Raw genomic sequence first — 26,754 nt, 5'->3', positions numbered from 1 at the left:
GCCTCTAATCTGGCGCTATTTTTATAATACCAGTCAGATCCCAGGAAACGCCCAATCATCTGCTCACCTTCCCAGTTGTAGCCGTGTGACAAGCTGGTAGTTAATGTTTCTCTGTATTACTAATAACTCCCTAGGCCATAACAGACACACCCAGGAACACTGACTCAGGGAGGAAATAAGGCCTGAACTCAGGAGAGGCAGTACAGAGCACCTTAGGAATTACTGTGCCCTAATTCTCACTAGACTTTTGCTTATGTATCTTTTGATTCCATATTTCACAAGACTAAGATTCACATCTCATAGAAGCAGCTTAGAATTAGGAAATAGACAGGCAAATAGCATTCTGGTTAGAGATTTAATAGGCAGGCAAATGGCATTCTGGTTAGAGATTTAATAGGCAGGCAAATAGCATTCTGGTTAGACATTTACATATTCAAAACTATCAAAAGTTATAATGCCTAGATATCTACCACTGAGCAGCTAGAAGAGAAATTCCTTTCATGAAAGATGAATTTAAAGTAATTAGAGAGGACACTTTCCTAAGAGGTATTCATAGTAATTAGGAATACATGTATATATCATCTTGGGAACACCTCTTGAGAGACAAATAATTATCTGGGAAAGTCTTGCTAGACGCTATCAGACCTTACAAAGTTGACCTAAATATGTCAACCACATAGTAAAAAATAGAAATAGGATAGAAAAAGGGCCAGTAAATAAAAAATATGGCCCTTTTAGGGCACAAGTAAGATGTTACCTGCAATTGGATTTTCCCAAAGGAAAATTCTCAAATAAAATATAAACATACAAAAGAAAAAAGAAAAAAGCAAAGGGGGGAAAAAAGCCAACCCTCTAAACAACTTCCAAGTGACAAGAGACAAAAATAAAATTAATCAATAAAAACAAATCTGTAATTTTGTAAAATATTATAAAGATTATATTCTTCTTATAAAAGCAAATGATTCAATGATTGCATTACTTAAAGTAGAAATTGTGACGTTTAAGAACATAACTTCATTTAAATTGGAGTTAGGAAGGACTTCTCATGCACTACCTCTCCTTGTCAATTCCCATCTCCAACAGGAAGATGTATTTTACTACTACTCCAGCAGGAAGGAGGGATTCTCCTGGCCCAGCAACCACTCAGCCAATGACAGACTATTATAATTCAGCCAATGAAAAGCCACTATACTTCAAATTCTCATTTTCCTCCAATGGATTCTATTTACAACATCCCCTCTGAGTCCCCCACTCCCTCTCTAAAAAAAAATATATGTCGAAATTGGGACTCAAAAGAACTGCTGGCCCAGAAAGGAACTCACTACAGACTGATTAATTTGCCACTCAGCATAACCATTATGGCTTGTCTCAGTTTAGGTTCTTACAAGGGTATTTCTTGGATCACATGATCTCACACATCTAGAGGAAATAATGAACAACATAAACTGATGAACAAAAACAGACCCAGAGAAAGAGAATCAGTGATCAGACTCTTAAACCTCAGAGGGAAAGTAGGGGAGGGTGGGGGTAAGGGGAAGACATGGACTTGTGTGCATGCATATGGGCCTAGCCAGTGGCCATGGACAACAGGGGGATGGGGGCATATGTAGGGAGGAGTTTGGGATGGGATTGGGGGAATGAGGATAATTATGTGATACCATAATCAATAAAAAATTTAAAAAATATATTTGTCTCCTTTGTTCTCTGAATTTGTGCATGGTTTACCATAAGACCATGTGTCCCAAATTGCTATGCATTTCTGTTACTGAATAAACCCATTTTTTGCTGGAGAAATCTGGCTATCTATTTAAAGTCAACACATCAAATACATATAAATTAGTGAAATTCAAAACCAAAATATTTCCAGTATAGATGCATAAGGTACAGTATTATTTTAATTTACTTTCTCAAGGGACTAGAATGTTAACTTGGTGGTTATGGTCAGACTTCAGAGGTTTGGATTGGTAAGTAACTTGCTTTTGAATTATTTTTATTATTTTAAGATTTTTAATAATATGGCATTTATAGTCAGAGTACCTTAACTCAATTGCAAACAGAACAGTGAAAATGGATTTAAAATTTTCTCTGAGATGGCTTTTTGGTTCTGTTTGCTGGTTTATAGCCCTACTTGTTTGACCTCAGATTTCCACAGTTACATAATGTTGATTACCAAAAAATATATCCCTGAGAAATTTGAGGGCTTGGAACTTTCTTCTATCTAAATACAGAAAACAGTTCAAAATCAGAAAATTTATCCTGATAACTAATAGGCTTCCATTGACTCTGAAAGAATGTAAGAAACCAGCTTATCTGCTAAGCAAATGATAGTCATGAAAACCATGTTTAATCTTTAAAAAGCAATGTGTTCTGACAAGCTTTAACTTCATAAAAATATTTGGTCTTATTTCAAAAATTATCACAGGATCTTGTCCAGTATGGGCTAGTAGTCTAAAATCTTGGAAAAAAGGACCAATAACTTCAAAAATCTTTAAAATAACAAGTATCTTAAAAGATATTTAAATAAATATAGTGACATATGAAGAAATTTCCAAAATACTTCAGAAATATATATTCCATGCATATTATATTATAGCTCATTTGACCTCAATATTTATTGCACTGGGTAGAAACTAATCATTCTTCAATGCTTTGAAGGGAAAAAACAACACTAAGTTATCTATTATACTATACATTCAATTGCAATGTATGCAATTTGCAGAGTTAACATAATTATCTCTGTCAATTGAATAAAGGTAAAATTCTTTCTTATTTTATGTCACTTTGATTACTTCAAGTCTCTCAGCTCATTAGCGCACATCAGAGTTTCCAGCAGATAATGACCAGGCAGAGAATATATTACTTTTTAGAGTCTCTCTAAATAAATAGCTGCCACATTAAAAAGAATATATATGTATATATATATATATATATATATATATATATATATATATATATATATATATATATATATTATGTATATTTATACACACACACACACACTAGTGACCCAATTTGTGCACATTAAAAGGGGATTAATTAGAGGAAATAATTTAATATTGCTATTTGCCCTTTCTCTATAATAAAAGAAAATTGGTAAAATGTATATGAAAATCTTCTTCTTGTCAGAGTCTGGGGAGCACCATGGGACCCAGAGTCAAGTCTCCGCTCACCCATATGCACCTCAAAATCATGGGAGACCCAGACCTTTGCATGAACTCATATATATCCTTGATTTTCGATCTGTAGTTTTACAAAATACAATTGTACAATTTCTTCACAGAGCATCGGAGAGTACAGTTTTAAAAATACCCGTGGTTCAATTTGGGAAATTGAACTGATAGTTCAACTCATTCAATAAAAGTCTGGACACCTACCGTGTGCCTGATTCTATAGCTAATATTTAACAATTGAAATAGATTAGTGCTTTCTTTAATGCAGTTCTGCTAAAAAAGTTAACACAGCAAAAACGCCAGGTTATTTGAGAGATTTGGGGGAAAAACACCTTACTTTTGCAAAGCATACATTTGACATCAGCCTCAGAACATTGTATCTCCCTAACATAATTGCAAAACTTTTAGTTGCTTCTCCTACAATCTACAATGTTCTGTAGATTTCAGGGATCTTAGTTTAACATACTTCATAAATGCATACATTTCACATATTTCTGTATCTTACTGACATGGAAGAAAGCAACTCCATGTACATCTTAAGGACGTTTTTAGATCTAAATTTATTTATTGTATAGTATTTGTAAATAAGAACTAGACATTTATAGCTTTAAAAAATCATAGCATTTTTTTTTTTGTCCATGCATTTAAAAATGCTAGAGTGATCTCAATAAGTACTTTAGAAAATTTTGTTATAATGTCCAAAATTCCTATCACAGTGCTGAGTACATAGATACCTCTCAATAACTTTTATTTAATTAACGTAAAGAAAATTTGTACAGTTTAATATGAGCTCTAAAACAGAGTTTCTGATATTTATAACCCAACATAAATATTTAATAAAGACCAAGGCCCCAAAATGGGAAGTACCTCAGGACCTTCCTTCAGAATTTTACATTATCATGCCTGATTTTATATCATTTCCACACAACTCAGGAAATAAATAAGTAAATCTATGATGTATTTACCAGCATAAACCATATCTATAGCAAAAATTAAGGCACAAGTCCTATTGAGAACAAAGAAATTTTCACCAGATCTACTAAAAACATATATCCTTTCAGAGATTAAGGAAAATTTAAGTGCTTTGAACTTTATAAATATGTAAAAGCATCTCATTCACAGTCCTCAGACCTTAGCCTTCACGGACATATGGTCTCCTGGGTGTATGTATATTATGAAGAGAATGAAATTTCTACCATTAGCAGAGATCTCACAACTCTCAGATATTTGCAAGATATAAAAAGTGCAGCCCAGGTGGGTGTAGCTCAGCAGTTGAGCATTGATCCAGGCACCAAGAGGTCGCTGGTTCGATTCCTGGTCATGGCATATCCCCAGATTGCAGGCTCGATCTTGATCCCCAGTTGGGGGGGGATGGGGAGGGCATACAGAAGGCAGCAAAATTATAGGCATGGTTCACACATATAGAGATTATTTTAACAAACATACATGGTATATTATTCTAGTGCTTTTCCACAATTCGAGTTTTCATTTAGAAACAGAAATAGCATTACCTTTCTGGCTTCTTTTATCATTTTCCGAATAGTTTCCTTAATTGTAAGTAGCTGTGCTCTTGGTGGATGAAAGAGGAGGTCTATGTGGGTACCCCCTAAGAGTCCAGGCATCACATATGGCCAGCCTAAGTCAAGATCTGGAGCTTCCACATCAGATTCAATGGGCCAATACGTCCCTGAAGATGAGGTATCATCGCAGGAATTGTCAGTACCATGGTTTGTACTTTGTGCAATTTTCTGGACATTTTTCAAAATATAATTAATTTCTTCCTCAGCTAGAAAGTCTGATACTCGCTCCTTGGCAAGAAATTCCTGGTATGCTTCTAGCCCATGTTCAATCAGCTTATCAATGGCTATTCGATACCATTCCTTGTAGTGAGGCTCAATGTAATTGTCAGATTTACACTCATCATTCAAGGAGGACAGCAGCGACGAAGTCTCCATGCTTGCAAGTGCTTGACAATTGCGCTGTCAAATGTCCATTTGTGCAGCAGCAAGAGGTATCTGGGTGTTTGAAAAGGAGAAAATTAAGATCAGTTAGTGCTCTGTAATCAAATGTTTTATAACCCATGTCAATTATTAGTTTTTACATTTACTCATTTCCATGACCTGTAGGTTAATATGACATACATTTCATATCAAAAGTAGCATTATTTGCACTATAATTCAAAAACTACCCCAAAGAGATGTGTGTGTGTGTTTTATAGACTATTCCTTGATTTTTCATTTGCAAGGCCTCTACTTTCAATTTTTCACCTAAGGAAATACACATTTCTTCTCTGATATCCAGAGAGTCCATCCTTCTTAACTTTAATCTGATACTACACAGGGTGGCATTGGTTTCTACAAGCCTATCTGATTCTGGTTTTAATATGTACAGAAATAGAATTGAAATGAAATCAGTACCAGGCCAGCCATTAATATAAGTCTTTACTGAGTACTTATTATGCATGTAATCACATACTGATGAAACATTTAAAAAGCACAAAATACTTGCTTTCCAGGGATTTAGTAATTATCAGAAGAGGCAAAATGCACACACGAAGCTGTTTGTTACCACTTTGAACAAAGCGATACTAGTATACTGCTAAGGGCCAAAATGAGTACTGTCTGCTGTCAATACCTTCAGATAAAAGCAAGTAGAAATCTAAATGGAATACAGGAGTTATGGATATCCCTGTGTAGGGCGTGGGCTTCAGCTGAACCTGGGGTACTAAGTAAGAATACATTCGTGTGGTGAGAATGAACATTTTCATCCCACACAAGACTGAAAAACACACAAAACGCCCAGAACAGGTATGAGCTTGTACATTCAGGACCTAGTGAAAAAACGTGGTCTGCTAGAGAGCAGGTTCCTTTGAGTAGGAGTAGGAGATAACGCTGAATATATACAACAGAGCCAGGTGTGGAGGGACACAGGAGAGTTCTGTGATTCAGAAAACTTGTGTTTAGAACAATTAGTCTGGCAGCGGGGAACGGAGGAGAGACAAGTGTCTAGTCTTTCAGCATTCAAATACCCAGTGAAGAAGTGACAAGTGTATTCAAGAGATGATTCAAAGCAAGGACTCCTGAGATTTGAGAGTTTGACAGCCTAGAGGTAGTAAAGAAATTTAAGACATTAAGATAATTCAGGGATCTCTCCCAGGATTCAAAATCTGCCTATTCAAGCTCACACCTCATCCTTCACAATGCCCCACAATGTTAAGCATTCAATCACTCAGCGTGTGAGATACTGGATTGGACTTTATCTCAGTCAAATAAGGGCCTACCCAGGCTTTTGAAATCATGATCTCCATCGTGTGGATTTAAATAAAGTACACCTCAATGATGTGCTTGCTACAAGCCCCAAAAGGTAATTTGACCAAAAACATCTTTGTCAGTGGCCTGGCCCTAATTTCATTTATTTTTCATTTTTTTAAAATAATTTTTTAAAGTTTTTTATTACAGCTGACATACAATATTATGTTAGTTTTAGACATTTTTATAACTTACAAAGTCATCACGTGGTATGTTTACTACCCATCTGAAGCCACACATAGTTATTAGAATGCAGGGTGGGGCAACATTAGGTTTACAGGTTTTTGTATGGGAAGCCTGGCCCTAATTTTCAATTGTCCACTGAACTCAGCCTTTTCAGACTCAGGCCTACCAAAGTTCAAATCAGATTTGGGAGAGTCCCCTAGGAACCACTACCATTTGTTTATTCCTTAGCTCACAGTATGTAACAGAAGCCACTAATCATACAAAAAAAAAAAAAAAAAAAAAAAAGTTGAAAAGGAATGGACAATAAGGGATACAAGTTTCGCTGGGCAGGAAAGGACCAAAAATGTTCCAGCATCTACGGTACTAAGCAGAGCTGAGGAGCAAAATTAAGAGTCCACTTCACAATTTCAGCGGAGATGATCCTCTTCCTATCTCCAGGCTCAGAATTTTCACTGGCACTCTGAAAATATCAAGAACCTAAAGATTAAACCTGATATAAGAACAAAGACACAGTATGTTCATGCTACTGGCATGTACTGTGTAAAGGCCAGTGATGCTGCTAAACACACTTTGATGCACACTACAGCACCCATATTAAGGAACTAACTGGGCTAAAATGTCCAGGGTGCCACAGAAAAATACATGATAAAAAAAATGCAATAGCTCTGGACATGGAAGTTGAGATAACCTGTACAAGGGTTTAAGATAAGAAATGAATATACTTGATATTGTCCTGCTAAAAATGTCATACTCTGACCATAGTCTAGAGTTATGCATAAATTTGCATTTCTAGAATAACCAAAAACACAGCAAAGGCTGTTTTGTGAAGAAACAATCTACAAAGAAATTTTAAAGGAGAACAGCAAGGTAATAGCACTTGTATGAATGGGTACTGCAATAAAATAGCACCTGTATTTAGACACAGACAATATTAAACTCTTAAGAGTTCAATCACTGAACATATGAAGGGCTTAAATTAAGAACAAAATTAATTGGGTATGCCTTTAGACTTATGAAAGCACATTATTTTATTAATAACCATTAAACACTCCTAGAAAGTACATGAACATACATGATAGAGTTAATGAGTAAAGAAAAATAAAATCTTGCTATGATGGAAAAGCTGAACAAAGTGCTAGGCTCACGTACTAGTTAAGTGACTCTTTCCAGAAAAAACAGTTTTGTATAAAAAGAGGCTCACATCCATGCCTCAAAACCATTACAGACTGCACTTGATACTAAATGTTTAATGTCATTTTTGGAAAGTATAATTTCCAAACATTAAGTATGTAAATACAAAGGATACAAAACAAAGTATAAAAAATTAGATTTCAAAACAGTTTGACAGTTTCATTTATAAAACTAAGTATGCAAATGCCATGTGATACAGCAATTGCACTCTTGGAATTTATCCCAGAGAAATAAAAAAAAGATTTACCTTCACTCAAAAACTGTCCATTAATGTTCTAATGGCTTTATTCATAATAGCTCCACCTAGAAATAATTCAAACATCCTTCAACAGGTGAATATGAAACAAACTTTGTACGCTCATTCTACAGAATACTATCAGCAATAACGTGAACAAGCTATCGATCCATGTTATAGCCTAGATGGATAGGCAGAGAAATGTGCTGAGTAAAGAAAAGAAAAAAATCAATCCTCAAAGATTAGATGCTACATAATTCCATTTATTTAATATTCTTGAGATGACAAAATCATGGGAATGGGGATCAGATTAGCGGTTGCCAGGCTTTTCCTCACTGAGTCACTCTAAGAAAGGTGTGTAGAGGAGGGAGAAGGAAGTGACTCCAAGAGGGCAACAGGAATGATCTTTGTGGTGATGGAAATGGTCTGTACCTGGACAGTCTCAACATTAATGTACTGGTTGAGTTATAACATTATGGCTTTTGCAAGTTGTTACCACTGGGGGAAACTGAGTAAAAGATACAAGGAAGCCCTAGCTGATTTGGCTCAGTAGATAGAGTAGGCCAGCAGACTGAAAGGTCCCAGGTTTGATTTCCAGACAAGGGCACATGCCTGGGGTAAGGGCTCAATCCCAAGAAGAGGGCATTAAGGAGGCAGCCGATCAATGATTCTCTCTCATCATTAATGTTTCTATCTTTCTATCCCTCTTCCTTTCCTCTCTGAAATCAACAAAAATATATATATATATTTTTAAAAAGATACAAGGTGCCCTAACTGGTTTAGCTCAGTAAATAGAGCGTTGGCCTGCAGACTGAAAGGTCCCAGGTTCTATTCCGGTCAAGGGCATGTACCTTGGTTGGGGGCACATCCCCAATAGGAGGTGTGCAGGAGGCAGCTAATCGATGTTTCTCTCTCATCAATGTTTCTAATTCTCTATCTGTCTCCCTTCCTCTCTGTAAAAAAATCAATAAAATATATTTTAAAATAAAAAAATAAAGTGAGTCTAAAAAAAAGATACAAGGAACCCAGCTGAAATACTTCTCTCACCTGCCTGTGAATTGATAATAATCTCAAAATAGGAAAGTTTAAAAAACACATACTTATGAGCAATTTCATGGAGCTTGAATAGAAAAACCCCCACAATATATAGAATCAAGGATGAGAGCTTATTTGTAGGGTCAGACTGTCAGGTTCAAAGCCAGCTTGCCCGGTTACAGGGAAGCTCTTGGACAGGTCACTTACGCCCAAAGCCAGAGCTTCGTCACCTGTAGAAAGAATAACAGCAGTCTTCACCTTATTGAGTCATTGTAAAGAGCATATGAGGTAAGCCACTTAAAGTAAATGCTATTAACTTTATTACTTTACATTTAAACAACCTATTAAAGTAAAATTGCCATAAAGACATAAAAAGGCTTGATCACAAAAGTGTTTTCTTTAAGATTCAAAAAAAGATAATGATTCAGTCATACCATTGGCATTGTCACTCGATATTTCGGCAATTGAAGTATTAAATAAACAGCCAAACCCAGTGTCAATTTGTTGATGGTTTCTGATATGAGATTCACTGAAAAGTCTTCTGGAATAAGTCAACAGGAAAATGTTTCCAAGAGAAATGGCAATGTTGTTAAATCACAAATAGTTTGAGCTTGTATAAATTGCTGTATGTAACTAGTGTGCAAGCAGAAGACCCAAAGGATCACAGCTGCTAATGTATCTGAGTTCCCTCTTCCAACTTCTGTCTTGGGTTATTTTTATTCAACTATTGATTACTATGATGGGTTGAAGTGTGTCTTCCAACAAGATACGTTCCAGTAAAAACCCTCAGTACCCGGGGAATGTAATCTTATTTGGAAATGGGGTCTTCTTTTAGATGTAATCAAGTTACAATGAGGACATATTCAATTAGAGTAGGACCCAATCCAATGTGACTGAAGTCTGTATAAGGGAGAGTTGCCAGGGACAAATACAGAGGAACAAATCCAAGTGATTACAGAGGCAGAGATTGGAACACTGAGGATTGACAGTAATACCAGAGATAAGAGAAAGGCATGGGACAGATTTTTCCCAAGACTCTCCAAAAAAAACATGGCCCTGATTTAGGACTATTTAGTAGAATCTAGAACTATGAGATAATAAAGTGTTCTTTTTTTTTTTTTGTCCGACTTTGTTGTTTTATTTTGTTTAGCAGGACCAGGAAGCTAATACAAGTATACATACAGATTGCATTTATTTTTAAACCTTAAAATTTTTAAATAAAGGAATCTAATAAGTAAAAAATTAATTTTGCATCAGAAGTTATTTCAAGTCTCTTATCTGGCTTATATGATGAAATAAAACTAGTTCTCTGACATAATTTCTATCTTAAGCAAATTTTATTAAGGATCATTTCAGTCTTTCAAATATTAAACAAAAAAATCTTAAATCAATTTTGGGGGGATAATTTAATTTTTTATATTTACCAAATTTTCTACCTATAGAATATGAGAAAATGTTTCATAAAGAAATGTTGGAAATATCTGTCTCATAAAATCTTAATCCATGGTCCACAAGAGTTGGAAATCATGTATCTCTTCTTTCTTCACAATATTAGCTACCAAAATTATGTTCACTTTGAATTTGATTGTCAGAAATTTAAGGTGACAAAGCATTCAAGAAGCTACTATCAAGTTAAAAATTCACTCTAATATTTAAGCTGTCAAGTACAATTTGATATCTAAGTTGGCATCCAAACTTATTAAAAAATTATAATCTGACTTCATGGTAACACATAAAAAATGGCCCAATGGCACAGATCACAGGGCATAATTTTTGGCAGGACAAGGCATACATGAACATACAGCACACACAGTCCCAGGGTGGTGGGTGCAAACATCTCCATATGCCTATCACTGGGATCTCACATCCCATCAAACCTATGAAAAGGATAAACCTAAACACTCAAATTAACTTCATAAATCTCAAATGAAAACTCCTCTTCATATATCTAACATTTCTTAATTTCCTTAATTTCTTTTAATTGAAGGGTGGAATGATGTTATATCACTTTCCCATCAAAATAATTCTGGGTTTATTTATATTGGCTATTATTCAAGATATTTAACCACCACCGTCTAAACTACAGTTCAGATATAAAAAAATAAATAAAGGCCTCCAATATATACTAGTGACATTAAAACATAATCACTCACTATCATGTGGAAGCACTGAGTGATTCGGTAGAGAAATACATAGAGAAAAGCAATAAACCCTTAACTCAGACCATACCAGTACAGTCAATAGTCAAAATGCAGAGGAATTCTCTATGCATGCAAGTGAAATTAAAGCAAAATACTCTTTTACCAACAACCAACCACTCCTGAATTGTATTCCATCATGATATTAGCATTCCAGGAGTTCAAATGGTGGGACTATATCGTGCACTTTGCCAAAGTGCTCCATCTTGCCCTGGTTCTGATCAATGTGTGTAATAGGAACTAAATGAGATAAAAGCTCTCAACTTTATATCAGCCATAAAACCTGCTAAACACAGTTAGGTAATAAAATCCTTTCTTACTGAATACCCTTTCTGTATGATTAAAGCAGAGGACATATTTTTGACAGAGTCCTATAATGTTTAACAAGTTGGGTTTTGGGGTACCCCCATTTCAAACATCTAAGATGATTATTTATTTTGCCTGCTGAAAAATGTTGTAATACCCACAAACCTGCTAACTTTGCTTTTATAAATAAGGGATAAGGTTTGGAAAGTGTTTCTTATTCTGGTAGGCCAAGGAACTGCCTACTACTCCTTATCCTTCTTCCCTGTTTCTTCTGAGTTAGCCTTTACAGTTTGGTTTCTTTTCTTTTGTTTTTAAATTTACATAAATGTTATGCCCACCCATTATCAAATGCAAAATAAACAAAAAAATCAAGAAAGTCAAAAGCCGCCTCTAGTCGTTTTAAGAGCATGGGGGGGTAAATGCTTATGTTATGATGCTCTGTGGATAACAAGCAGGTTACCAAACTACCTAAGAACAGAATTTTAATTATATAAAATTCATCCAAAAAGAAAAGCAGATGCATAAAAATAATAGTGGTTGTCTGTGAGTGGTGGTCCTATGTTTCTTTTAAATTTGGTAAAAAAAAAACAAACCAAAAAACATATTTACCAAATGTTTTACCAATGATTATGCATTGTTTTGACCAGAGAAAAAGTATTAAAAGAAGTACCCTAATATTGTTTTTCTTTTCCACTTTAGAATATCTTCCTTTCTTTACATTCATGTACTAAGTTGATAGTCATAGGTAATTCAAAACCCTGCATATAAGATCCTATATAATAAAAGGCTAATATTCAAATTGTCTCCTTAACCAGGAGTTCGACCAGGAGGCAGGGCTGGCCAGCCAACCTCCAGAGTTCCCTCCCCTAGTCCTGCTAGATTGGCCCCAATCAGGGTGGGCTGGCCGAATCCCACAAGTGCATGAATTTGTGCACTAGTCCTCTAGTATTTTAATAATTCTTACAGAGAAACACATAAACAAGCACAGAACATCCAGAAACTAAAGTTACATGGGTAAGGGACCATGAAGAAAATAAAAAAAATAAAAAAAATAACTATATGCACTTAATGAGGTCTTGGCAAGTAGCTCACTGACAATGCCATCTCTAAATCTCAGAGCAAGGACGAGAGCCACTGCTGGGAACTCCCACAGCAATTCCCATTAGTGACCACTTTTTATGCATTAGTTAGATGCATTATTCTCCACCTTCTTTACTAGACTATAGGCTCTGCTAGCACAATTATTAATGCTCAGAATATAATTGTTAAATAAACTAATAATGTACTGCTGTAATAATGCAACAGCATGAGCATTGATAAAAATATGATAGGCCCCCAAAATGCTGAAGTATAAATGTGTAAAATATACTACCAAAAAGAACTTTACAAGATTGTAGCACATATATGTTAATGTTAAATGGAGGTTAGATTTTTTGATAATATAAAAATGTTACCTATTTGTAAGTAGAAACCCACTGAGTACTATAAAAGTGATTCGATAAATCCACAGATCACTGTCAAAAAATATAAATACTGATTTCAAATGAGCACTCTGTCAGAAAAATAACATTTTCAAGTGTTGTTTGGGGAATCTCCCCAAAATTTGTATTTTTGCAATGTTAAATTATGTTAAACCCATTCTGAAAGTAGTTTCTGTGCATTTGAATTAGTTTTTATAAAGTTCTAAGTCTTAGTCTTATGTTTTGTTTTTTTTTTAACATAAACAGTGATAAAAAAAAAAAAAAAAATTAGCTGTTAATCATGACATATTTCTCCTAAGCTTTTGGTATCAGTTCTGTTGTTATATGAATTTATATCAGCAGAAAGAATTCAGCAGGTGTTTCAGTGAATTATGAACATAGATGTTAATCATTAAGGTGAAATTGGAGGAAACTAAATATTCCAGAGCAGCCCTGAGTTTAGAAATGCGTAGTTTACAACAGGATAAAACAGAGAGGTACAAGGTTTAAATTTATCCAACAAATCATCCGGTTCTAATCCGAATTCTGGTTTCAAGAAATACGTATCTCTCTGTACTCTAAAGGTAAGTAAAACTTGCAACAGGATCAGGAGCTTTGTTTTTTTTTTTCTTCTTTTTGAGAATGCTAGAGTGCTGGAGGAAAGGATTTTTAATAATGACTATTTAATAATAATAATGCAGTTTCTGAGAATGACTGCAGAGAAATCCTCAATGCCTGGTTCTAGGACAGAAGGAAGAATTTCCTTCAAATGCCTTCACAGCTACTTAGTTTCCTGTTGTGCAGGCTTGAACTTGGGAGCTTTAGTCATCTTTACTGTGAAAATTAATAAACAGATATCTCATTTAAAATGGGTTCCAGAGGCTAGATGAGAGAATTCCCATGCACGTGTCACTTAAGGCAACACTACTGACCTGACAGGAAGAGATACTACTTTACTGCCTCAGGAGGAGGAAGTTCCTCCTTGCCCAGTAACGGCTCAGCCAATGAAAGATGGCCATAATTCAGCCAATGAAAAGTCACTATCCTTCAAACTTTCAGTTTCCTCCAATGGACTCTCTGTTTACAACCATTTCTACCAAGTCCATACAAAAGCCTTCCTCTCCTTTGTTTCTCTGGACTTGCATTTGGCCATTGGATTGCATGTCCTGAATTGTAATTCTCATTGCACTCAAATCCATTTTACTGAAGAAATATTTGGCTATTTGTTTAAGGACAGCATGCTCTTCCCAGGATCATCTCATCAAGTTTTATTGCATGAAATAACATATCAACAGATGAATTGCAAATCTCCAGACCTGACTGTTCCCCTAGGTTCCAGACATCTATTCAAGTGGTTTCTGAACACCTCCCTGGATATCTAACAGGTTTCTTCTTTCTTTACATTTAACATGCCAAGTTAATTCCTATCTTAGGATCTTTGTGCTGGTTGTTCCATCTGCCTGGAATGCTCCTTGTTTTCATTCCTATCTTACTCATATGCTACCTCCTTAAAGAGAAGTCTTTCAGACTACCCATTTTAAAAACAACCCTCCCTCTCTGCCATGCTTAATTATATTTAACTTATGGCACTTATGTAAAAATAACTGGCTTTCCTTAACTCATAGCACTTATGTAAAATAACAAAGGTATCTGTTTACTTACACTGCTTGTATCCCACTCACTAGAATGGAAGTTTCTCAAAGGTCACTAAGCTGGTATATCTAATTTATCAATCCCCCTGTCATATTGGTTATTGCACATTTTGTGTATCAAGGCTCTCTTGGATAAAGTCTATTGTCTTGCATTTTAAGTTTATTGGGACTTATTTCCCATCCTTTCCTCATTGGGTAATCACAAAGGAGAAAAAACTGGGGTTCTACGTATCCATCTATCCATCCATTCATTCCTTGCTCATTTCCTTGTCTCTCTACCCCACTTGACAACAACTATCCACAGTTCTCTGATTACCATAGGAAGTCAGTCGGGGATCATTCAACCTGTTTCTGAATCTTAGTATAATTTATAGCAAAGACTTTATATATCTATATGAGAGCAAAACAGTCAACAGGGGCCCCATGGCATGAGATGAACACATGTCATATGCACTCATCTATTTAAGACAATAAAAAGTCAACCTGGGTACACTTTCACATATACAGAGGGACAGGTAATGTAGGAAAATGGAACAAATACATGTGCTCCAATATAAATCGTTAAAGTGGCTTTCTGAATACATTAAACAAAACAGTTTGCTTCACCTACAAAAAAGTGAAAGTTTGCAAATGAAATGTCTTAAGAAAGTGTATTTTGCTTTGGTATGTCAGGAACAGCTATCAAAAATCAACTGTTATATTTAATGGCTAAAAGCAATCTTGGACTATTAAAAAGTAGAGCTTTAAAAACAGTAATAAGGTTGTGAAAACTGTATAAGTGGGAAGAAATTTATTTGATTAAAATGCCAAAAAAGATTAAATGTCAACAATATACCTAGCCAGAAAATATTAATTTCAATTTGTGTAAAAAAAAATCACATACAGAATCAGAACAAGGAAAACAACCTCAGTGCCTAGCAATCCTTTATTGGTCTTTTCCCTTAGAATTCACTTTTAATCAAGCCTGTTTGTATAGCTATATCACAGTTGAAATAAAATAGTTTATTTTCCCCCAGAAATTAAAAAAAAAAAAAAAATCTGATTGGAAAACTACCCCACACTCGTTCAGACCTTTCATTGTTTCCAAAATAATCTGTATTGGCTCCTTTTGCTTGTTTATAGAACACTAGCATATGTTAAAATGAATCAAGATATAAGCGAATACATGTTTAAATGTGTAAAAAGCTGCTGGATTTGTATAGACAGACTTCTAGCTCTTGTGGATTGCATATGAACCTGGGATTCCTGTAATCTCTCTTCACAGCTGTGTTTAAGTCCTCTGACAATGGTTCTAACCTGGAAGACTAGAACTGAGACACAGCTGATGTTGATAAAACTCTAGTCACCTTTGCCTAAACCAGACCTGAACCAGAAAATGCACCTGGCAGCTCTTTGGTTTCACTTTCATTTGTCCTTAAGGCCCATGTGAAGAAGGAGGTGGCTGGACCACATGGTATCATGGTGGCTTTCCGTTCTGCACAATTTGCTTTCATGTGCGTACACCTGTGCAGGGGTGTGAATCTTGCTCTTTCCACTCCTTGGCTGTTCAGAGTTCTGATTTCAAAGGCAGGACTCACCTCTTAGTCTCTCAACTTAGCTCCCCACAAAAATGTAGCTAGTATTTAGCAATTCCTACAACATGCATTTTGAAGAGAAAAGACCTCGGCACTCTTGGGAAGGTGTTATTATTGATTATACTATCTAAACTATCCTCTCTTCAATTTTAACCATCTTCTATACAAATCAGGAAAATTACATGAAATGTGTACAAAATAAATTGAACTACTTGGGATCTCCCCCCAATGAGGGTACCACTAAGTTGTGATATTCAAATCAAAGAAAACAATTCATTTCCTTAACTCAAACATTTAATAATTTTATCCAGTTATTCACTCTGTGTGATACACAACACACCTACTTATGCTCGAGGGCTCTTGTCCTAAGGTTCAGGGGGATCACAGTTTGGGTCCAATATCCTTGAAAAGACTTTATGCATTTTTTAAGTTTTTTGTATGCTAACTCTTCAAAAATAAGATTTAATCTGCTAAAAGGGAGTAAATCTCTAAAAACAAATGTGGAATTTAAAATAGTTTGAAGATCCTATCTCAACAACAGGGCTCTGAGTCTAGGCTTTGAGTGTGTTCCAGAAGTGACTGCATTCTGAGATCATACTTGTAGATATGAGTGCACTAGAATTCATCTTGTATTGCACAAATAAATGCTTTTGCAATAGAGCACTTTCGATATTACTTTCAATATATATAAATGGGTGGGTGTGTTGTGTGTTTTTTTTTTTGTTTGTTTGTTTTTTGCCTGATATTAATAGACATAGCAAATGTAGACTTTGGTTACAATTTTAATTTTCTTTGGTATCATATTCACACTGAGATTTTTTTTTTTAAAGAAATGTCTAATTAGTCCTTTTGACCTTCAATTTTTCTGCATTGGACACTGATGCCCAAAGTACCTTTTTTGTGATAAATCCAGTCTTTAATCCACCAATTAACAAATGTTTCAATGAACTTCTCAGCAAGACTATCTATCAGCCTATCAATATGCAATTTCAGGAGTTTTAATAACATTATCCTTCTTTTTACAGTATCATGTGCACTCTTTTTCTTGCAAATTTTTAGAAAATGGAAAAATGAAAGTCTTCATGCTAGTGATACAATGTTTAGCTAATAAATTGACTATAAAAGATGGAAAATCACTGGATGTGCCAAAAGAGGTAAATCATTAGTTTAATTAGGATGATCATTGTACACATGCTCCATGTTAATGGCAAATGCATTTTTTAAATGTACAAAATGATAGAAAAATATTGTAGTTAGCATGTAAAGTATAACTGGACACTTTATTCATAATATATCTTAGCTATTAGATAATACAATTCCCCAAATGGTATAATGTACCAGAGAACTATACTAATAGAAGAGATGACAGATAGAAATTAAAGAAAACACAAATGAATAAGTAGTTGAACAGAAGGAAAAATAAACAAATAAATAGAAGTGTGAAATGGGAGAAGAGGGAAAAGAAAGATAAAAGACAGGATAGAAAAAGAAAAGCAAAAGGATGAGGAGATGAATAAAGGCAAAGACAGAAAGGAAAGGGAAGAGAAGCACTAAGAAATAAAGGACAGGAAAGACAAAGAAGAAGGAAGAAAAAGAGACCAGAAAAGATAAGATCGGACAAAAGGAATAAAGGCACAATAAAGATGAGAAAGGAAAGAAAGAGTTGAAATTAAAAAAATAAATAAAAGAAGAATCACTGTCAATAGTTCCTTACTCAGAAACAACTTTGATTTATTTCACTCTTCTCTAATAAATAACTCGAAGTTAAATTTATTTGAGAAAAACACATAGTTTTTAAACATCAGGAAACAACTGTTGAATGAGTCAGATAAGACTAAGTATTTGGAGACATGTACTGTTAAGAATTAAAGCCATTCATTGTTTGTGCATGTATATAAATGACAGCCTAGGCAGGCCTTCCATGTCGAGTGATTCTATTACAGCCATTGAAGTGGAAGATGCCACTGTTTAGTGCTTTGAAAACTGCCTTTTCTTACCCAAGTGTGTAATGGCTGTATAATTAAAGAAGCAACCTGATGACAAATAGAAAACTAAAACCCTTTGAGATGAAAATTTGGCAGTGGAAATGGAAATAGTGAGCTTCCCAGTGGTACTTTGGGGAGACCTTATAGCTAGTATGTTTTTATGGTACCCTTGATTAGATGTGACCGCTGAGAATTTCAGAGCAGACCAGAGATCATGTAGTCCAAACCCTTTACCACACCAATCAAAAACCTGCGAGGCCAATTTAATGTAAGTGCTTTCTCCAAAAGCACAGCTCACAAAGGTCCGATAATGTTCTGTTTCTCAAATAATTAAGGAAGAAACTTAATATCTGATGAGACCTTTAGAAAATATGAAGGCAGAACTAAGTAAATGGATCCGATCCATTTATCTGTTTATACTTAATAATGGTTATTGGGAACCCAACAGTGAGCTTCCCAAGATTCAGCATAGCTTCCTATGCTACCTTCATATCCCCAGAGTGGAACACGTTGTTGGTACACAACTGTCAAATACACACGTTTAATGAATGGATGGAGTGCAAGAGCGCAGTAATGACCTTTAGATGTCATGACTCCTTAGCTTGTGTATAAACTCTTTAAAATGAGCCACTGACAGGAACATAGATATGACATCTGACCCTGCCCCAGTACTGACCTGACCATGACTACGGGATGGGCGCAGTCTACAAACTACTTGACGCGTAGCTCAAAAGATCAATGAGATGTGCCTTTAGGGGAAAGCTGGCCTCACTCAGACGGACTTTGTGAAAATAAGACAAAAATACAAACTGGGTAGTAATTAGAGAAGTCCCCAGAGGAAAAGGTTCCTCCTATCATTCAACTACTATGTTATCCAAGTACTTCCCCACAGAGACGTGCCCAATGGGTGAGAAAATCCTTCTGTTTGGAACATCTTTCCAACCCAAGCTTATCTTCCTCACAGACTCAGACATAGCCGCTGAAAACATAGTTGCCTTCCTAACTTCCCGCCCCTATTTCCTGTGTAGGTTAGCCTCCTGACACCCTAATAAAGTCTCCTCCTGGGTCCTCAGCCAATGTGCTTCCACTCTACTTGGCCCCCAAACATACCCTTTCCACTGGAGTTTGCCATCTCCCCAGCTCCTTACCACCACCCCACAGAACCCAGTCTCCAAGGACTGACAGTGCCAATCCCCCTGGGACCCCTAGTCACCCTTGTGCGGTGTGACAGACACCTCAAAACAGTGCCAATGCCCATGGACCACCTTGGTAGGAAACAGGCACTACCTGAAGGCTTCAGCACATTTTCTCAGAGAAATATGAATGGAGCTACTTTTTTTTTTAATGGGACTTAGCTGTTATTTGTACAAAATTTAACTTGTTATTTGTATAAAATGGTATCTTTCAAATCCATAACCATCATTCAGAACTGTATTTCCATGGTGAGAAGGTGGGACAAGGAAGAAAAGAAAATGTATTCTGGTTTTTCAAATGACATAAATTCACCAACAAAGTTCTAAAATACACTACATTTCCAGATGAGAAATAATTAAGTGAACAAAAGTACACTTCAAAATTAACAGTAACACGGTGTTTACCAAACTGTGGATTGTGAAATTTCCCTGGAGCACTCAATATTCTGCAAGTTACAGAGGGAGAGACATGTAAACTTACCTGACTAGCCAAACAAGGCCAACCTGTAATTTTACAAATAATTGGTTAAATTAAGCTAAGTGGAGCCTTGTCAAAAGGTTTCTGTTACAGAAGAAGCCTACTTTCCTAAGGTCACATTTTCACCACAAACATTCCGCCAACTTACAATGTTGAGTCTTGGAAACTCATTACTGACTAATATACTGGTAACTGAATGGGAAACAGGTATATGCATTGATGCAGGGTAAACTGTGGTCAAGAAAATACTCAATGTATGAACCTCCACTGTAAACCGGAAGGAGCTCTGGTACCACCAGGAGGGGTTATAATAAAACGAATAAAAAAAAATTAACCCATCCCAAAAGCATTTACTCAGTTATAGTTAAAGTAATAATCTCCAGAGAGTAATCACAAGAGACATCACTGAGTCAGCACCAGAGGTGCGGTTTGTCTGCATCTGTGCAATCCCTTTCAACAACTGCTCACTGGGTGATGCTTCTTCCCACAATACACTGGGAGCATCTGTGGTCTAGAATGTGCCAGCTGTGCAGGCAGGACCCACCCAGCCCCTCAGGCGGGCTCTGTAGGGCGCAGTCAGCACCAGTCATAGGTGTGTGCTCCATGTGTGACCTAAGCCCAAAAGCAAGGGAGGTGGAATCTGGAGCTGGAAAGCGTGGGGCTTCCGTTCTACTGGGAACTGTGGGAAGTTGGGAGAAAACAAACAAAACCAAGGCCCACCCACACCTCCCTCCTTCATCCTGTTTCACACCATTCTCATGCTTAAGTGACTTTGAAAAAACAAAAGGACCAGCTTTCTCTCACAAGAGAAGTCCCTTTCATCATTATCCCATTGCTTGTCAGGGCGGATTCAGCCAGTCATGGATTTCCCTGGGGCTCTGGCACTAATTGGGGATGAGAAAGGGAAAGAAGGGAGGTGCCTGTCCGTAAGCACCCTGGCAACATGTCCATCCAGCATGTGGGGATCTGGATGTGAGCTGTGGAACAGGAGCCAGGCCTTGCCACCAGCGTGGCTTTTTTTTTTTTTTTTTAGTGTTCTGGCCTCCTTGGTTCTCACCTACACTTTCAAGTCAGAGACCCTACAACCTCATTCCTTCATGATAGTCCCCATGCTCTCCTGTGTCCCCATAACCTCAGACTCCACCCCATAAAGCACTCTGGTCTCCTTACAGGCCCCAGGATTCCAACAATAACACAAGCACATTATCTGCCTCCCTGCAGAGGGAAGACTTCTCCCGGGATGTCACAAAGCCTAGGACTGGGGTTTCCAGGTGCCTTTCCAGGAGCAATCTCCGCTAAGCAATCACACCCTCCTGGTAAGGTGACCACCACCTACAACAGTGGTTCTCAGATCCCAAACTGTAGATCCCATAATCACCTGGCCAGCGAATCAAGGGCACGGGCCCAGGCTGCGGCCAACTCAAGTTTGAAAAGCTCAGTCCGCCCCTAATCTGGAGGCAGAAGCGGGATTGGATACAAATTAAAAAAAAAAAAAAAAAAAGATGTTTCGAAAGAAAAACTTTTCCTTTTCCAGCCCTGCTCTTCAAGGGAGATCTCCAGAACACCCCACGCCCCCCCACCCCCCAATGCAGCCTAAGCTCCTCACCTTTTCCAGGTACTTCCCACTCTCCCCCGCCCCCCTACACACACGCCCCTCCACCTCCACCCCCACCCCCACCGCCACCTTTCCTTCCTCCAGGAGGCTCTCCCAGCCCCTCTCCACGCTTCCTCCCGGACTGTCCAGAAAGAGGAAACAAACCCACTCCGCCGGGGACTTGACTTTGCAAACTTCCTCGCTGCCCCGCGCGTCCCCTAAGGGAAAGAGAGCAGACACGGCACAGGGAACACTCTGCACCCGGTCCCTTCCCTCCCCGCGGCCCGGGGTGGGCGCAGCCCCGGCCCCCGCCGCGCGCCCCTCCCGTCCCCGACCCCCGGAGCGGAGCCGGGACCCCACTTACCCCGCAGCACCGCCCGGAGCCGCGCCGCCGCTCTGCGCCCGGGAAGCGGAGGGAGGGAGGGAGGGAGGGAGGGAGGGAGGGAGGGCAGGGGAGGTACCTGCGGCGTCAGGTCGGCGGCGGGCTCAGCCCGGCCCGCCCCGCGCCCCGCGCCCCCGGGGCGAGGTGCGGGCGGAGCGAGGGCGGGTGCGGGGACCAGTCACAACAAGTCCGCCGTCGTGTCACACCGCGCTCCGTGCAGCCGGAGAGCACCTCGGAACCTGTCTGAACTCAGACACCCAGCCCTCCACCGGCAAAGTCTAAGGCGGTTCTTTCCTCCCGCCGCCAGCCTCCCCGGCAATTGCTCCGAGTCCCCAGCAGAGACCTGGGAGGGCGGGGGCCGCACCTGGGAAGAGGGTGGGTCCCAGGGTTGGGCTCCGGAGTGCACCCAGGGGAGGCCCAGGGGGTTGTAGGGTGAGAGCCAGGGTCCCAGCACCCTCAGGAGTGGGGCGGATCCAGCCCCCAGTTGGTCACTCCCATCAGCAGCCAGCCATGCAGACCCCTGCCCAACCGCCTGGGAGTTTCCAGGCTTGGGAAAGACAGGAAGTGGAAAGGTGGAAAGAAGAGTGCTTGTGCCTTTACCCTTTCATATGAAAGAAGAATCTTAAGTATCGTTAAAGATTTGGTTCCAATTTAGGACTGCCCTGGTTATTGACTTGGAATGAAAAGACACTCTTTTGTTTTGTTCTGTTTTGTTTTGTTTGTTAATCCTTACCCAAAGGCATTTTTTCCCCATTGATTTTTAGAGTGGAAGGGAGGAAAGGGGTAAGAGAAACATCCATGTGACATGATCAGTTGCTTCTCGGATGGCCCTGACCATTGCCAGAGATCAAACTTGCAGCCCAGGTACTTGCTCTACACCAGGAAAGGAATCCAGGACCTCTTAGTATGTGGGCCTGTGCTCTAACCACTGAACCACCGACCAGATTGAAAAGACACTTTTGAAAAGGAACACCTGAGTGATAGGTTATATGCTATGGAGCAACATTATGGCATTAGGAACTTTCTAATTTGGTTTTAATAAAAACAAACAAACAAACAAAAAAACCAGAAGTTTAATAAAATTTGTTTTCATTTCCTGGTCTACAACTCAGTAAATAACTTATGGGTTTCTAGTAATTGTATAACCATAGAGTCTTCAAGATGTAAATATTAGCCACAAATGGTAGCCTCTCGGGGGAAAAAATGGAATTAAGGGTAATGATAGGTGTGTTAAGCTTCCAGCATGTTAACTAAAGTACCAAAAAATGGTTAGCATTAATTTTACAGCTATTTTTTTCTGAATAAAACATTGGGGAATACTAAACTATTGGGATTTGAATTAGGTCTTGACTAATGAGGGAACTTTCACAGGAGAATGAAATTCACATATTAGATGGTGAAACAGAGCAAAGGCCAAAGGCAGAACGTAAAAGTGAGTTTCAGGATAGTATAAAACTCAGCTCCCAGATTGTGGCATCTGTGACCTATGGTTTCTTTTTTTCAACAGCATATAGAGGATTGTTTTTACAAATTTCACTTCTTTTTCTGTTTCTGTTAATCCCCATTTCTCACCTTTTAATTTTATTATTATTATTATTATTATCTTTTTTTTTTTTTTTTTTGTAATCTAGTCTTCATTTTTGTCATGCCGTTACATGACTCATTCAATGTATATTCCCTGCATGGCACTTCATTTGTTGGTATGCTTTTTCAGTGTTCAAAAATAAATCTGGATGTTTCTTAAAAGAGTAATATTTATGAGTATTTTGAGACTACATTCATAAATATGCTTATTTATGAAAACAACAAGGATATTTAGACTCAACAAGTTAAAATGGGCCCACTCACGAAAACTCTAATTCTATTGATATACATACATACATAAATCAAGGGAAATCACAAGGAAGGAAATCTACTACAGTGCTAATTATTCAAAGCAAATAATTAGCTTCAAGGAGAGGACAATGTAAAAGAAGAGGGACTATCATGAAAGGCACTGTGGGAAGGGCTTTCTATCCTTACTGGGATAGGAGAACGTATGAAATTGGACAAACCCATTAAGGAGCCTACAAGTTAGGTGAGGAGAGAAAACACTTGCACAAGGAAAAGGAGCTAATTAGTACAAGCCAGTGTCAGGAACGTTAAGTGTCAGGAACTTGAGTCCTTTCAGAGGTAAGAGGAAGAAATGATTAACAGCTTAGATCATTGAAGTATGCTGGCAAGACTTCACAGAACTGCTGGAATTTGAATTGAGTCCTGATGGGTGAGGAGCAGACTTGACAGGAGTCTGAGACTGACATCTGACTAGATGCTGAACGTACAGAGCAAAGGCTGGACATGAGAAAGTTCCAGGACTATACAAAGCAATTGCCAGATTTGGCCATGGGTGTGGCATGCTGTGTTTGGAAGGTAACTTTGGGAATGAAGTTTAGAGTCATTTTCTCACCTACAGAGTTTACAGAGTTTACAGTATTACTGATGATCTAGGATTGTTCTGAGAATTATGAATTAGAAATAGTTTATGGAGAACCCTTATCACAGCAGCTGATATATGGTAAGGCACAAAAAGCGGCCACCATAATATCCTAGGGGTCGGACTGTGAAGGGACCTGATTGCAAGGTGAAGAACATGGAATTGTGTCTATTGATGGTGTGAGATAATGACTCATTTCACAGTTGGTGACCTTTAGTTGAAATTCTAGGAAGTCCGGAAGAGCATTTTGGCCCAGTGGTGGTATGAAAAGGGTGACAAGGGAGGAAGTAATGAAAATGAAAAAGAGAAAACCAATTTGAGAGCCAATTAGATTAAAAATATCATTTGGGGTCAGTGAATGTGAAAGTTAAAGGGAAAGAAATAAATAATGAGTTTCAAACTGCTAAAAGTTATCAGTGGAGGAAAGGAAAGAGTATACTAGCCATATGTGTGAAAAGTAGAAGGTGAGAGAAACAAGGTCATGTCAAAGGTTATTATTTATTTTAAATACATTTTTTATTGACTTCAGGGAGGAAAGGAGAGAGAGAAAGAGAGAAACATCAATAATGAGAATCATTGATCAGCTGCCTTCTGCATGCCCCTCACTGGGGATCAAGTCCACAACCTGGGCATGTGCCCTTGACTGGATTTGAACCTGGGACTCTTCAGTCTACAGGCTGATGTTCTATCCACTGAGCCAAACCAACGAGGGCCAGAGGTTATTTTGAGACTTTGGGGTCCTCTCTAGTGCACTCAGAGAAAGACAGTGGAAAGAAAGTATAGAATAGAAAAAATAGTGGGTAAGGAACAAGCTCCAGATGGTGTAGGTAGGGAGACAAAAAACTCGGCTTTACATATGAAAAATGACCTTAAAAATCTTCAACTGTGATTTATTTTTACAATACCTATGTTATATTAAAAACAGAAACTAAAATTAGAATTGTATAATTAATACTAAAACCTAACTAGTTGAGAAGATTGTACTCATGATTAAGAGGCCCCTAATTCAGTATCCTATCTAATAAAGAGGGAATGTGCTGATGACTGCCCTGCCCTCAAAGATTGCAGTGTCCACAGCCAGTAAGTAGGGAATATGCTAATTGACTTCCCCGCCCTCAAAGATGGTGGCATCCATAGCCAATAAGGAGAAAATATGCTAATTACTGCCCCACCTTCAAATACGGCAGCACCCACAGCCAATAAGGAGGAAATATGATAACTGAATGCCATGCCCTCAAAGATGGTGGCACCCACAGCCACAAGATGGTAGTTCCTAGTCACCTCAGCCCCACTGGGGCAGTAGTGTGCAGCCACTCTACACACCTGCTTTCTGAGTCCCTCAGTCCAGCCAGTCACCCAGGACCGGCCTGACATGCAGGCAAGTATCAGATAGTGGCTGCCCAGCCACCCAGGGCAGCCTGAGGCTCAGGTAACCAGGGCCAGCCAAGGCTTATGCTGCCAGCAGTGGCAGCAGCAAAGGTGTGATGTGTCACCTTCCCCTGATCACTGGGTTGCCTCCCACCCCTGAGGGCTCCCAGATGTGAGAGGGGGCAGGCCAGGCTCAGGGACTCCTCTCCAGTGCATGAATTTTCATATACCAGGCCCCTAGTTTATTTATAAAATTGTAAGTCAGTCTTCATTTGCTCTTTATTCCATTCTACAAAATTTAGTCTGAAGTTCAAGAACAAAATAGTAGACATGTTAAATTATATTCAAAAGACCTCAACTTATCTCCAATATTGAGTTCAAGTACACCAGGGGATTCAAAAGTAGTATCAGGTGTTTTTTTTCTGTTCTCAAAGAAATTATAATTTAATTGAGAAGACAATATATATATATATATATATATATATATATATATATGAAATAGAATAATACAAAGATTAATATAGATATGCACAAAAATACAGATAAAATACAAGATGCATAAATTAGAGAGGAGAGGAAGCAAGTACAGTTTATTGGGAAAGAAAAATTATATTCCTTGTGACTTTTTTTCTAATTATTTATATTGATTTTTAAAAACATCTTCCTTCAAATATTCTTAACAATATAAGAAGCTATTTCATTGGATTATAAGGCCTCAATCATTATCCTATCTAATAAAAGAGTAATATGTAAATTGACCATCTCTCCAACACACAAAATGCCATCCCCATGTGGAACAAGATGGCTGGTGTGGGAGGGCAGTTGTGGGTGATCAGGCTAACAGAACAAGGGCAGTTGGGAGGGATCAGGCATGCAGGGCAGGGTAGTTGGGAGTGACCAGGCTGGCAGGGAAAGGCAGTTGGGGGTGACCAGGCCTGCAGGGGAAGGCAGTTGGAGGGAACCAAG

The 26,754-nt window shown here is 38.1% G+C and overlaps 1 protein-coding gene across 1 annotated transcript in view; it reads right to left on the bottom strand.

The window, feature by feature from the left end:
• The window catches only part of FAM83B (family with sequence similarity 83 member B), a 71,084-nt gene extending 49,098 nt beyond the window's left edge, over positions 1-21,986 (bottom strand). Inside the window, exons 1-2 of the mRNA XM_084890877.1 lie at positions 21,930-21,986; positions 4,682-5,185 (exon numbers count right to left, since the gene is read on the bottom strand). Of these exons, the coding sequence (XP_084747003.1) occupies positions 4,682-5,125 (444 nt within the window). The 5' untranslated portion in view covers positions 5,126-5,185; positions 21,930-21,986. The remainder of the gene's footprint in view (positions 1-4,681; positions 5,186-21,929) is intronic.
• Positions 21,987-26,754: the final 4,768 nt, after the last annotated feature.

The sequence above is a fragment of the Pipistrellus hanaki genome (assembly GCF_964339955.1).
Source record: "Pipistrellus hanaki genome assembly, chromosome: 7".
Lineage (NCBI taxonomy): Eukaryota > Metazoa > Chordata > Mammalia > Chiroptera > Vespertilionidae > Pipistrellus > Pipistrellus hanaki.
This window is presented reverse-complemented; position numbering and strand designations above follow the sequence as displayed.